Source organism: Mastigoproctus giganteus, chromosome 6, assembly GCF_048544385.1.
Source record: "Mastigoproctus giganteus isolate SK-2022 chromosome 6, ASM4854438v1, whole genome shotgun sequence".
In the NCBI taxonomy this organism is placed as follows: Eukaryota; Metazoa; Arthropoda; class Arachnida; order Uropygi; family Thelyphonidae; genus Mastigoproctus; species Mastigoproctus giganteus.
Window position 1 is genome coordinate 64,339,809 of NC_143580.1, and position 14,383 is coordinate 64,354,191.

The 14,383-nt window shown below is 39.8% G+C and overlaps 1 protein-coding gene across 1 annotated transcript in view; it reads left to right on the forward strand.

Moving 5' to 3' along the window:
- Positions 1 to 14,383, forward strand: part of CCT1 (chaperonin containing TCP1 subunit 1) — a 184,686-nt gene that overhangs the window by 97,479 nt on the left and 72,824 nt on the right. Inside the window, exon 8 of the mRNA XM_090375994.1 lies at positions 11,378 to 11,553. Within this exon, the coding sequence (XP_090232120.1) occupies positions 11,378 to 11,553 (176 nt within the window). The remainder of the gene's footprint in view (positions 1 to 11,377; positions 11,554 to 14,383) is intronic.

Consider the following 14,383-nt stretch of genomic DNA (forward strand, 5'->3'; position numbering starts at 1 on the left):
AGGAACTTTAATGGGCTTTTTTCACTCCCTGGCTAAGTTAGTTGGTCTCAGGCATTGATAACAAGGTTTCCCCCACTCCCAGAAACTGGGGTTTTTTTCATCCAGCAAAACAGGCAAATCGATCGGAGAACACACACACACACACAGTTTGCAGACATAATACATACACGGGTATATGTAAGAAATTACGGGTTGCCCTAATATAATAATTTGAATTTAATTTTTTACATCATGAACACTACACAAAACATACACAATGCACGACATACACATGACTGGATAGATAAAAGCTCTTCACAAGATGTACAGAAGCATCTAATGGAGGAAACCCTGGGGGTCTGCAACAACAGCACTTGAATCCCCTGCATCAAGACGCGAAATGGCTGCTGCTGGTTTCAAAGCTAATAAACATCTTCACTTATTACAAGATGTACAAAAGTGGCTAATGGGAGGAACCCTGCGGTCCGCAACAACAACACTTGAATCCCCTGCATCGCGACACGAAATGGCTGCTGCTGGTTTCAAAGCTAATAAACAGCGTCATACAGTTATGATGTGTGCAAGTGCAAGAGGACAGCATGTTTACCATTGTTAGTGATTGAGAAATCGGGAAAATCCAAGATGCTTTAAAGCTGTGAAGTGCGATATAAAATACAGGAAAATGCTTGGTTGAATTCCAACTTTTTTTTTTGGATTGGTTTAGCTAAGATTTTATTCAAAGTGTGAAGAGGCATTGCGAAAATGAGGGTAAAGCTGGTAAAGTTTTGCTTATTACTGATAATGCACATACTTAGTGTGCATAGTATTAGGGTCAGGCGCCACCTGTGGTTTCCCACATCTGCGTCATATGTTCGCTGTGAAGGAATACAGTACTACTGTAAATGCCAGAAAAGTGTTGTGTGTTGTATATGACATATTGCGTTAGGTTCTGTTGTGTGTCCTGGCATTTGGCCGCAGGGCCCCTAGTGGGACTCCACGTTGCCCGCACACACCACTAGGAGGTAGCCAGTCTGCCCATTATTCTCTGGGTTGTCTCCGCCAGGGTCGCCAGAGCTTCCTGGACGGAGACAAAAAAAAAAAAAAAAAAAAAAAAAGGTAGAGTCGGGGAAGTACAGAGTGTACGCAAGAAAGGAGGGTATAGCTAGAAATATGGAGGATGTAGGCGAAGGTATCCTCCAGGTTATCAATGGAGCAATAAGCGCCATCAGTTGAAAGGGGAACCCGGGAAGGACGATAAATAAGACAGCAAGAGAGCCGTGTGCAAGTTGCCACTGAAGAATGAGGTGGTCCATACGCCAGTTGATCCTATCCAAGTTAAGATCGGTTTTGCCAGTTAGGTTAGGATCAGATGTTTGGGTTGTTCCTATTTTGTGTTGGCAACAGGGTACTCCGTCTTGTGAAGAGGGCTTGTGCAAACTTGGTAAACTCATAGTAGTAGTTTTCTTCTGTGATGAATAAGTGTTCATTTCCTTGAGGGTTATCTTGGATACGAGTAAACAGGATGCTGCGGAGGTCCTCGTAGTGTTGACAGGTATATACTAGATGGTTCCAGTCTTCTATTTCACCACATGCACAGTAGGGGTTGTCAATGATTCCCATGGATGTTAATTTATGGTTTATTGATCCGTGTCCAGTGATGAGGTAGGTGGTATAAAGACCAGGAGAAAACCAAGTTGGAGATTTAGGAAATACGGCATTCACATACGGTATAAATTTCTTGGTGATTGGGCCCTTGTCGGTAGCAGTCCATCTGTCCTACCAGGTCTGAAGTAGTAGGATGACAATTTTTTTCTTTTCCTGCCTGATTTCATTCAGGTTATTGATGGAGTGTCCAAGGATAGTTGCTGGTATACCCCTGGATAGACAGTAGTGGAGGCCCCTTCGAATAACCTCCAGATCAAACAGAAGGACGCCGGCAAGAACCTGAAGGGCTGGGTTGCTAACTGTGCAGCATGCCCTTGTAATAGTAAGAAGGATGGTGCGCTGGATGGTTCCCAGTTTACGTTTGTTGTTGTAAAGAGTTGCCCTGCGAAACCAGACCCCTGATCCATACGTTATGAAGGGAAGGAAGATTGATTTATACAGAATCTTAAGGGTGCGTCGGTTCAATCCCCTATCGCGACGACTCACCCGTGCGATGAGAGCAGTGTAGTTTCTCACTTTCGCGTGGAGGTGTGCAAGATGCGGAGAGAAAGTGAGCTTAGGATCAAGTACTATTCCCAGTAGTTTTAACGTAGAAACTAGCTTGACGGTTTGGCCTTGAAGTTTGATAGTGGGGTTTCTAGTAGGCTGCAGTGATCCCTTCAGGAGAATGGATTGTGTCTTTTGGGGTGAGAGTCTTAGTTTGTGTAGGGCTGCCCAGTTCTGAAGGATTTGAAGTGCCTGGTTTCCTCTGGCTTCCAGAGAAGCTCTGCTGTCAGCCTCAATCGAGATGGTCACATCATCAGCAAAGACTTGTATAGCTACAGGACCTAGGTCCAGTCCAAGGAGCTCATCCAGGACAATGTTCCACAAAAAAGGACCAAGGACTGAACCCTGGGGGCAACCACTGTAGATTGACCTGGTAATTCTTCGGTACGTTGAGGAGATTGTAATTTTCCTATTTGATAAGTAGTTTTCGATGCATTTGTATAAATTTAATGGTATATTTGCTTGCCTAAGTCTGCGAAGGATACTTGCCCACCAGAGCCTGTCAAATGCTCCTGCGAAATCTATTGCTATTAGTAGGTAGTATTTGGAGGTAGAAGTTGAGACTGCAGAGATGATCATTTGCAGGGCATCTTCTGTGCAACGCCCCGGTCGAAATCCAAACTGGAAGTTGGACTGGAGCCCAGCTTTGATGTAATGGTCTTGGAGCTGTACTAGGAGTAGTCGTTCAAACAGTTTACTGACCATGGATAAAAGGGCAATGGGTCGATATGACTCTGGTTGTTGGAGCGGTTTAGACGGATTTTTTATGATTAGTTTTACATTGGCGTTTTTCCATTCTTCTGGGAAAGATCCATGGGACAAGCACTTATTGAAGAGGTCGAGTAGAAACTGGATGTTAATTTGGGCTGTCTTTTTAAAGACTTCGGGTTCAATGAGATCTGGTCCGGGACATTTCCTCTCTTTCATTTTGGTAAGAGCCTGCTGCAGTTCATCGGTGGTAAATTGGTCTTCTACAGCATTGTTGAAGTAGATGTTGTTTGCCTGGCATATTTCTTGCTGTTGTACTGTCAGAGGATCAGTATCTGTACCAAAAAGTGTGTCCAGAATATTGGCCATAGACTGCTCCCACGATGTAGTCATAGTGCCGTTTCGTGTGAGAGTGGATTGGATAACTTCGCCCCTTGGGAGCTTGTTGGTGGTGATGCGGTACACCACCCTCCAGGGTTCAGTATTGCCAGTCGTTTTGACGAGTCGTTCCCAAGATGATCTTTTACACTGCCTTATAAGGGAGGTGTAGTCGTTTCTGACTCTTCGATATTCTTCACGGAGGGTGTTGACCTCATTTGGGGGCCAAGAGGTACGAGCTCTCTGAAAGGCTTTTCTTTTGGAGTGTACAGTTCGGCGAAGGTGCTCCAGCTCTGGGGACCACCATGGGACGGCATTAGGCATTGGTCTTTTCTTTCTAATTGATTGTTTGCAGGCCTGGATGATGATTTCTGTTGTGAGCTTTTGATGTTGGTTGGGGTCGAGTTCTGGAAGATCAGAAGAGTTGTGGTTCTGGATCACGGTCTGCAGCGTGGAGCAAAAGATTTCCCAATTGGCCTTGTTAATGGCATAGCGACTAATATTGTAGTGAGGTGGTGGAGTTGGATCAATGGATCTTGTGAGTTGAAATGTAATAGCCCTGTGATCTGAGGTGGTCTAGGCCTCATTGACCTGCCACCCAGAAATTTTGCTGGAAGTGGATCGTGTAGCTATGGAGATATCTATTGTGGATTCCCACAGAGTGCTGGAATAGGTAGGCAGGTTATTGGGCTTGTTCAGAACCAGGAAGGGAGAAGTGGCCAGGAAATCTTCAAGAAGCTGCCCATTGTGGCACCCAGAGCGATCAGTGGTCAGGCTGTAGCAGGTAGGAGAGCAGTAATTTACATCTGCCCCAAGGATAATCTTGCTGTTGGGAAGTGTAGCAAGGACTGTACATAGATAATTTATTGTTGGAGTGATATCTTGGCCAGGTCTGCAGTAGAGGGAGATGAGGTAGAAGGCTCCCAACGGGCAAATTACATGGGCACATGCCGCCCATGCAGTGCATAGGGAGGAAATCCTTGTAACCATGATGTTAGGGTTACGGACAACTATGGCAGCCCAGGGCGTGTCTTCATCTGTATGTATGATTTTGAAAGTCAGGGGGTATCCCCTGACTAGCTTTGAATGGGTATATGGCTCCTGTAGAATTAATATGTCAGCATTTTCCTCTTCGGCCCTGATTCTAATCTGGGCACTTACTGCACGGGCTCGCTGGGCATTTAGTTGGATAAACTTTATGATATTGCTGTTGAATGATTTAGGGCATGCTGCCATAATCGGTCTTTATTTGTTGGTTCCTCTTAGCTTTTAGATAAACAGGGCACTTACTGGCCCTGAGAGAATGTGCTGCATCGAGCTTTGCTGCTTTGCACAAACTGCATCTGTGGATCTGTTTGGGCAAGAATTATAGTCATGCCCTTTTTGGGCACAGTGCCCACAGGTAGACACGGTTTGCATGCATGTGTGGGTGGTGTGCCCAAAATGGCAGCATCGGAAGCACTTTGGAACAGGCACGTGCTCCTTGAAGCGGTGACTGCTCCAACCCATAAAGACTCTGTCCTGTAGTTTGAGGATGTTCCATGTCTGCGGAGAAAGCACCACCACCCAATTGTATAGCTGGGGAGACTTGGAGCTAGTGTGATATTTTGGTTTGATGTGTTCCTTGGCATTACTTATGTCAGTTAATTCTTGGAAGTTTCTGTTGAAGAGTTCATCTGTGATGTTCTCTGGAGTGATATCCTTGCCCACATCAAATATACGTATGGACGGGCCTCTCTTTTTAGGGATTTCTGCTGTAAGACCTAGGGTACTGACTGTTGGATTGGCGATGATAGAGTGAGCCTCTTGCTTGGTTGTTGTTTCAATGATTACTCCAACATTTCTTGTTTTTCGGATGGACTTTATTCTTGTGGTTTTAAAGTCCTTGGCCAGTTTCTGGACAACGGTAGTTTTTACTGCTTCGCTACTGTCTATTGTCGAGTTTTCCACTGGCTTTATTATGACCAGATGTGGCGTGCCGAGTAGTGTTTTCTTCTTTGTTGATGGTAGTTTGATGCTTGCGGTTGTATCTGGAGTTGTCCTCAGCGCTTGGGCGTAGGATAGGGGGTGCTGTGGCATTTCTTTCCCCCTTCCTTCAAGATAAGCTTCTAGCTTAGCCTTCATTCTCTCATGTTCTACTTGAAGATTTACCAGAACATGCTCCATTCGGGACCATACTTCTATGATTTCTCCTCTGACAATGGTAGTGATTTGATTGCTCTGTTCTGCCATTATTGCCTCCAGGTTTAGGCACAGTGAATGGATTTGTTCTGTTATAGATCCATCTAGTGACTGTACGGTGTTAGCATCTGTATTCAGTGATGTAGAGTCTTTGGGGTCGTCATTCTGCTCTGGCAGCATGTTAGCTTCTGTGGCGACCCTCGGGGCAGATTTGCACTGGCATCTGGCACAAACGTAATGCTCTTTAGTTACCTTTGTCATTTTAGAAATTAGTGACCGTCCTGAGCAATTTCCGCATAGGGATCGGCTGCAGTTGCCATTGCATATTATTACGTGTTTTACCTTCTTCAGGCAGGCCTGACAGGTGTGTAAAAAATCTTCTGACAACATATTGCAAATAGAGTGATTTTGGTCAGTTGTAGTGCTGTCTCTCTCTGCATTGTTTTTTCCAGCACTTGAAATGCCGCTTTTGCATTGGCTGCAGTAGTATCTAGATCGAGCCGTGGAACTTATCTTTGGAATCGTAGATCTTCCAGAACAGCACTCCCCTAGAGTTCTTTTGCAGGGGCCATTACAGTTCAAAAAGACTTGAATATTTTTGCCACAGCAATCTCAAGTTTGTTGGCTTGCGCGACCAGGCATGATGATGATGATTATTAAAAGGAGGGAGAATTGGCAAAGAACAAATGTTTAAGGTAGCACTACAGTTGGGGCCGAAGGCTTCTGCAATTTTTATTATTTTTGTTTATTTATTATTATTATTATTATTTTTTTTTTTTTTAATTTAATTTATTAGAAAAATTACTGCAAATTCTATTTAGTTTCTCAAGTTCCTTATTTTTAAAGTGTTCAACTGCTAGGCAATAAAAGCACTTCCTACTATGTGAGGAGTGTTTGTGTTCAGTTATATTTAGCGTTAGCACGACTTTCCCTTCTTTAAGTGCCCCAGCGGGTAGCCGATGTCCGCTGCAGTGAGACAAAGTATACAGACCACCTGCCAGTTGACCTAATTTAGGTGATCTCTAAAATGCTGGTCAACGTGACCTTGTGCTGGAAAGCATTCCGCTGGCTATAATGCTTGGCTGAACAAAATAAGATATGTATTCAAGTTTTTAAATTGAGAATAAGTTGTTTACCTGATAATTTAGTGGGTACAACTTGCCTCAGGAAAAAGCACACCAGAAACTGATTCGCTGGATATCAGAAACTCGACAAGATGTTGAGCATAATGCACAGTCTCACTTTCTCTTAAAAAACTGAATTCGATTGACGAGAACTTGGTCAGATTTTTTACCGCCAAATGTTACAGCCTTGCTGCAGCCAATGGATCAAGGTGTTATAGAGAAACTAAAAACGATGTACAAAAAACAAGTCTTACATCACTTGCTGCTGCTGCCAGAAAGAGCATGGTTGAGTTTTCAAAGAAGCTCAACATTAAGGATTGTTGCTGCATGTTAGCAGATGCCCGGAACATGTTGTTGGAGAGAAATTTGAAAAAGGCATCGGATAAACTATGGAGCCGCTGCCAAAGAGACGGTCACACATGTACAAGATTTGAATGAAGATGTAGGTGAGATTTTAACTTTATTTCAAGAGATTCCCGGGTTTTCCAAGCGTGGGCAAGATAATGCAGAGGCATGGTTAAACAATGATGAACTGAAGAAATTGTTGCATTACTCCAGGATGAAAAACTTGCTGACTTTAACCAAGGTGATTCTGATGACGAAGAAGACGAAGCGGGCCCACTCACGTGGAGGTCTTCACTGGCTAGAAACTCTGTGTAAACTGTAAACTGCTCGCCTGTTTTGGTGTGAGCAACAGTCTGAATGCAGTTCTACAGAGATATATGGCTATTAAAGAGGATGGGAGACCTTGCCCCAAAAAAAGAGACAATCTTGAATGGTTGAAAAAAACATTTAAGGTTACATATTTTAAAAAATAAACCTTCCTAAGATTTATTATACTCTTATTTGTGTGCAATTACTTGTGTTTATTTCTGTTTATGTAAAAAAAAGTGATTTATAGTTGAAATCATATAAAACAATTAGGTAAGTTCAAAATAAATGTAATACATAAAATACATTGTTTCTTGAAAACGTTTTGGTTATTATTTATAAACCATTTCCTAAATCAATTATTGTATATTTTTTATATTTTCTATAATATTTCGTATTTCAAAATACAGTAGTAATAACGTGTATAATAATTTAATAGTGGGCCTAATTACACTTTGTTTCGTATAAACTGGGTATTCTTGTGTATGTTTTGATTATTCAGAACAACCCTGGTCCCAATTAGTTTGGATAATTGACGTTCTACTGTATTACATTAGGGTCACCCGGTAAATTATTACATATATGCATTTGTATTGTGTCTGTAAACTGCTCGTGTTCTCTGGTTGATTTACCTGATTTGCTGGACGAAAAAAATGTTTCTGGGGAGGGGGACCTTGCTTTCTACGCCCGAGACCGAATAACTCAGCCACAGAGTGAAAAACGTCCATAAAAGTTTCTCCTGTCATCAACAGGATTCAAACCCAGGCTTTTTCCACTCAGTGTGGGGAGGACGATGATGATACTACTACACAGACTGAAGGTGGTGCATGTGGGAAGAAATTTTATGATCACCAAATTTTCAAATACGTGCAATATCTTAATTAAGTCAAGTTTGACTGGTTTAGTTGTACAGCCGAGCCAATGTTTCATGATCGGTGGGAGAAAGTACTGTACAGACTGTGAGTGCATTTGGGCAGAGTGAAAAGGAAAAAGGCCTGAAATTTTGTCATTGCCGATGAAGATTTTATAAACGCAACTATATCAAACTATATTCGCAGCGAAGCCAAGAAGATTGAAATTTTTATTTAAAGATAATTACGAAAATTAATGGGGTCTAATAAGAGATTTTGGGTGTCATATCACTTCAGAAGAGAATAGAGCTTATTCTCTGAGTCTGATATAAAAATTAAAAGTCAGCAAATACCGAATCAGTTGTATAACAAAGGCAGTGCAGATGGGATGAGTCCTCTATGAGACATTAGATCTATGGATTCTTTACTGCTGTTCAAAATATAAACTTTAATTGAAGTCCACGGTTACAATTTGAATGTACAAAGTATACGCTGCTTTTTTTTTGTTGGCCAGTCATGGCATAGCTGAGTGTGTGAGCTTGGCCTGGCTGGCAGCAGCCTGTGCATTTGTTGTGACATTAATCAACACTCCATATCAAGCCTGTGTTGCATAAATTATTTTGACTTACGGGCAGAGTTGGAGAGGGAGTCTTGCTTACTGCATGAGTATAAGTTGTCATGTTTTTTTGATCAACAGGATCTGTTTTACTTATTTTAGTAGTTTTTTTGACAAATAGTTAAAAGAAGAGCATGATTAAAAATAATTGCTTGAAAGCAGCAACCTGTTTCCCAGTGGCTGAGGTGATAACCCAGGTTGCTGAGAAAGGTGGCATTGTTCATTGTCCTAAGTCTGTCATTTAATCGATGTTAAGTGGTTCTTGCCCTTCTGTTTAATAAAGTTTTCGTTTTAATTGATTATTATTTATTTAGTAAATAAAATTTTGAACAACTGATGTTATAGGAAGTTAAGTAATAATTGCATATATGCTTCAGCCTAGTTAGTCTGAAATCTGAGAGCCCTGGTATATTGTTCACCCTGTCTCTCTGATGAATTATATAGTGGGGGAACTAATTTTAGATCACATAGACAAAGCAGACAACTATATTGATTGCATTTGATAGTGATGTGATTTATCTGTTGCACCATATGACTGTACTTTTATTATTAACCCTGTGTTAGTTGCCTGGAGTATATTCGACCTTGATAGTATTTCAGCAATTTGTGCTTTGTCTACTCCAAACAGCTGAATTTTCAACCTGCTGTTAAAAATGTTTTCTTTAAATTCTCTCTCTCTGCAGAAAATTCCAGAATTGTCTGTTTATTATCATACAGTTAAGAAAAATTCATGATTAAGTTAAATCCAATTATATGCCCGTGTTGATTGACATATTGTATGAAGAGTTATTGATAGTAAGTTTGCTTTGTTATACATACTTTCCTCCATTTGGTAATGGTTTCTGGCTTCGTGACATTGATGTATCGTCTGCAATCAGCTGTTTATGCACATGCTTCATGTTTCTTGTGAGCACACTTGTTACTGACACACTCTCCTCTAATCAAAGTGTAGGTTGACGGGTATGGTTTTCTAAATTTGCATTCACTCACCAACAGGTCTGAAGGGAGTTTTAATTATCAACAGTTAATTTAAAACTACTGTATTTTTTTAATATAGAACATGGACTTTTCACAGTTGTGTTCAAAAAAGATTGAAAATATAGGTGGCATAAAAAAAATTTAATTTTTTCCCCCCGCACATTTTTGTTTGCAAAAGTTAGTTTGTTTCAAAGTTGGATATATATTTAGATATATGCAGGATTCCGTTTAAGTTGCAAAGTAGAGATATTTAAAAAAAAAATCTAAATGCATTATAAATGTGATATTGTATTGTTGAATAACTGTTCAATTTTGTTTTCTGAATACTGTTTATGTCGGCAATATTTGAAGTATTCAAGGTTAGTTCAGAAAGTTTCAGTAATCGATTTATTGTAACAATTATCAATAGGAAAATCAAGAACTAGTGATGATTTTTATGAAGAAATTCACTTGAAAATATGATCTTGATGTGCAACATTCTCTGCAAGTTTGTTTGCTGGCACTGAAGCGTAGTGTGCTGAATCTGTCAATTTGGCATTTTCCTTGCCAGTGTTGAAGATATTAGCATTAGAGTAATGGGAAGTTCTGCCAGGAATTGACTTCAACCATTCTTGAAACCTTGCAGATGCTTTGGCAGGCATAGAGAATCAAGTGCATGTGTGTTATACAAGAAACTTACTGAAGTCTGGGATGGAGTGAAAGATGACTATTATTCTGAGTCTCCAGTAATTACTAAATGCATAGCAAAATTGAAGAAGTATGGTGGTTTGTACATGCTGATTGTTGGCATGGTGGCCTGTGGCCAAATAAGTAGTATCAGATAATGTCTACAACTCAGTGGAGTTACACCACACTATTCTTAAGAATAGTTTGAATGTGCATGGTTTTTGCAAGCACATTTTTCCATGAATTAATGGAGGATCAGGAGGAGGCATAGATGAAAATCTGTTGCGATCTCATTGTGTGGAGGTCACTGCTGAAGTTCTTTTCAAGAACTTCAGCAGTGACCAGAATTATATGTGGACATGAAAGTTGGGTGTGTTTGTATCCCCAAAACAAGCACCAGTCTTCAGTTTGGAAGAATAAGTCCTCATCTCACTCTAAAAGTTTTACCATCACCAGACAAAAGCAGGAGTAAGGAGTCTTTCCTAGGATGCCAAGGGAATTGGTCCTTATTGTATGAGGAGATTCTACATCATCCATGAGATGCCATTTGCTGTAAAGAGTAGCACTTGTGAACCGACAAGAATTGGTTGCCTCCACGACACTGCCCAAAAAGTGTGACAAATTATTTGGCAGATCCCAAGGTGACAGTACTGCCATAATCTCCGCACTTACTTCTCTTGTGACAAGGCTTTCCTCTTCAGGGTCTTGAAATCTCAGCTGAAGGAAAGGAACAGTGTTCCAATAGTGTAGAAAGATGCAACAGCTGCTCTAAAAAGCAGTGTATAAAATAATTCCAGCAGTTCTTGAAGGAACTGCTCAGCTAGTGGCAGATGTGTGGTTGCCCAAGGACACTCAGGATAGTTTGATAGGGGCAGTGTTGTGTAATCTCAAATTTGCGCTATCAGTTAATAACTAGAAATCCATTTTTGGAACTCTCTGAACTGACTTCATGTTTTCATTTAATCCTTTCGCTGCTTGTTCTGAAGGGGTAATTTCTTATTTAAAAAAATGTTTACTCTCATGTTTTTAAACAGAGAAGCTGATATTACAAAAGAACGCATTTTGAAGATCTTAGCTGCAGGAGCAAATGTAATTCTAACGACAGGGGGCATTGATGATCTTTGTCTGAAGTATTTTGTTGAGGCAGGTGCAATGGCTGTCCGTCGCTGCAAAAAACCTGACCTTAGACGTATTGCCAAAGCAACTGGAGGTAAGAAATTTTTTTTATATATATAATCAAGCAAAGAACTTTAAAATACAGTTCCTGCATTTCATTGTGCAACACTACAATGTGTGAAATGCACTAATTGATTATTATTTTGGAAGAAAAAGCTGAGGACACTAGACATAATCAGAGTGACATTCCAGATTTTTCCAGTCAATCTTAAGTCTTCAGTTTTCAATTTCTGAAAGTTGGTTGGTTTGCTCATTTATAGATTGTCAGGTGAGACTGAAAAATTTTAGCTGCCAGTACCAACTTCAAGTATCCATAAAAAATGCCCAAATTTGAATATATCTGTCAGTGACACTCTTTGAAACTGCAATTTTAACTCCTTTTATCCATGTTAAATATTTATTAAATATTTAATGAGCATTTAATATTACAAGTAATTTTTTTCTAGGAAGTGCATTCTTTCTAATGATAAACATGCTTTTTTGTATCTGGTTTCATTAATACTATATTGATTTCTCATTTAACTTTTTTCTAACGTTAGCACATTTTTTAAATAATTTAAATGGCATTTTTTAATCCACCTGATGAATTTTTAGTAACTTGAAGACGTGCAGTTTCTGAACTTCTTTAATGACCAAGCTACAATATTTAGTGTATTATTGCAAGTGTAATTTATGAATTTAATTATGATAATTTCATTTGATTAGTAACTACATTTTGATTATGAATGCAGTTATTGCTGTATAGGTTTAGTAGGACATCATGCAGCAACACTTGCAACCAATGCAGTGTTGACAAGTCGGTACTGGGTAAGTGAATCCAAAAAAATTGTCATGGTTGTAGTTAAAGTGAAAGTTATTGGTTGAAAAGTCCAAGTGTAAACCTTCTAAAGCCATTCATTATAAAAAAAAAAAAAAAAAAAACTGATGTTTAAATCTGGCGAGATTGCTTTTGCAACAGATGGCTTTGTACCGTACTGTAAACTGTGTAAAATAAAAAGTAGCTGCAGAAAAGTTTCATCGATTCTGCAGTATCTATAGAAAAGACATAGAGCAAAACCAAAACTTGTATGAGACAGAGGGTGGAGAGTCTGTTAGAGATAAGTCATTAATTAACCCAACTGCTCTGTTTTGAATGGAATCTAAAAGCCTGAGAGAGCTTTTGGAGGCACTGTCCCAAGATGTGTGAACAATATTCCATGGTAGGGCAGATTTGCAATTTGGACAGAATGAACAGCTGTTTGGAAGAAAAGAAATGCTGAGAGCAAAAGAAAAAAGAACTTACCCAGAAATTGAAGCATCATCGAAGATAAGCATAGGAGCAGAAGAATCCTTTTTGGAAGATACAGTGGCAGACAAAAAAACTGCATCTGTTGTGAATTTCGCAAATAATGTGTTTTGCGCTGCTGCATTGTAGGTTGCAGAAATGTTCGAAATGCATTTGTTAGATGGGATATATATCTCTGTGAATGAAATCCAATAAAAAGACTCCATCTGATATACCTAATTGCCATAAATATCTTCCCAAAGGGTGAAATGCGTAATTAATGGAAATATGAGAAATCATGCAAATGGGAATGCATGACAACCAAACATACATTTTATTGCATTTACATGTACAAACTGAAATGACAAGTTAACAGTAATAGTATTATGTACTATAAATCAGCAAAATAAGTCCTCAATATTTTATTGTTCCTCCTCGAGCTGCAATTACAGCCTTGCAACGATCTAGCATAGAGTTAACAACTTCTGGATATACGGTTGACCAATTTTGTGGTACCACACCCTTACAATACTGTCCTGCAGCTGAATCTTACTTGTTGGCTTCTTCTGAGCAATTTTAGATGAATTATGTACCAGCAATTTTCAATAGGGTTCAAATCTGGACTGTTGCCGGGCTGGTCCAACATTGTAATTATGGAATTTCTGACGTATGACGTATGAAGGGAGAAAAACGAGGGAAAACATTAGTGTAAGTATGTTATAAGCCTTGTGAGACATGAAGACAAACTCATCATTAAATCTAAATAGCATAAAACTTAACAATTTTGCTGTGCAGCAAGGTGCTGAGTCCTGTTGAAAAATACAGTTTTGGATGTCTGTGTGATGATCCCTAATAACGGGTTTCGGGCACTCCTCCAAGATAACAGTGTAGGTTTCTGCATTCACTGTTCCATTAATAAACTTAATTTTTCTCACCCCTTTGCTTGTTATGCACCCTCAGACCATCTGACCGGTGGGGAACTTTACAGTCAGTGTTATAGAGTCAGGATGATATGCTTCAGATTTTCGTCTTCTGACATATCACTTTTCATCCGAGTCAAGCAGGTTGAATTTCGATTTGTCAGAAGAGATGTCAGTGTCCTAAGCAAGTTGCTTCTTCCTCATTTGTTGGGTCAACAAAGGCTTCTTCTTTGGCCGATAGGCATGCAGACCACATTCTGAAAGCCGTCTTTGGATGTTCGTCACTTGTTTCAACACCACAGACCATCTCAAAGTCCAGTTGTAGATCAGGAGCACAAGCATGGTGATTATTAAGGCATAGCCGTCTCAAATATCAATCTTGGGAAAGCACAGTCACTCTCTTATGGTGTAATTCAGGTCTTCTCTTCACATCACACTTTAATTTCAGCACCCAGGATACTGGTGGCAGCCTATTTTATCAGCGATAGCACACATAGAAAGCCATTCTTTGGACAGAGCAACAGCTACACTTTTTTTTTTTTTTTTCCTTGGTGTCAACTGAAAATATGGAGCCATGTTTACACCCCCGCAGAACAGGATACAGTCAGTCCTCGTATAACATGTGTTTACACTACACGAATTCGATCATACATGATTTATAAATAGGGGAACGATATCTT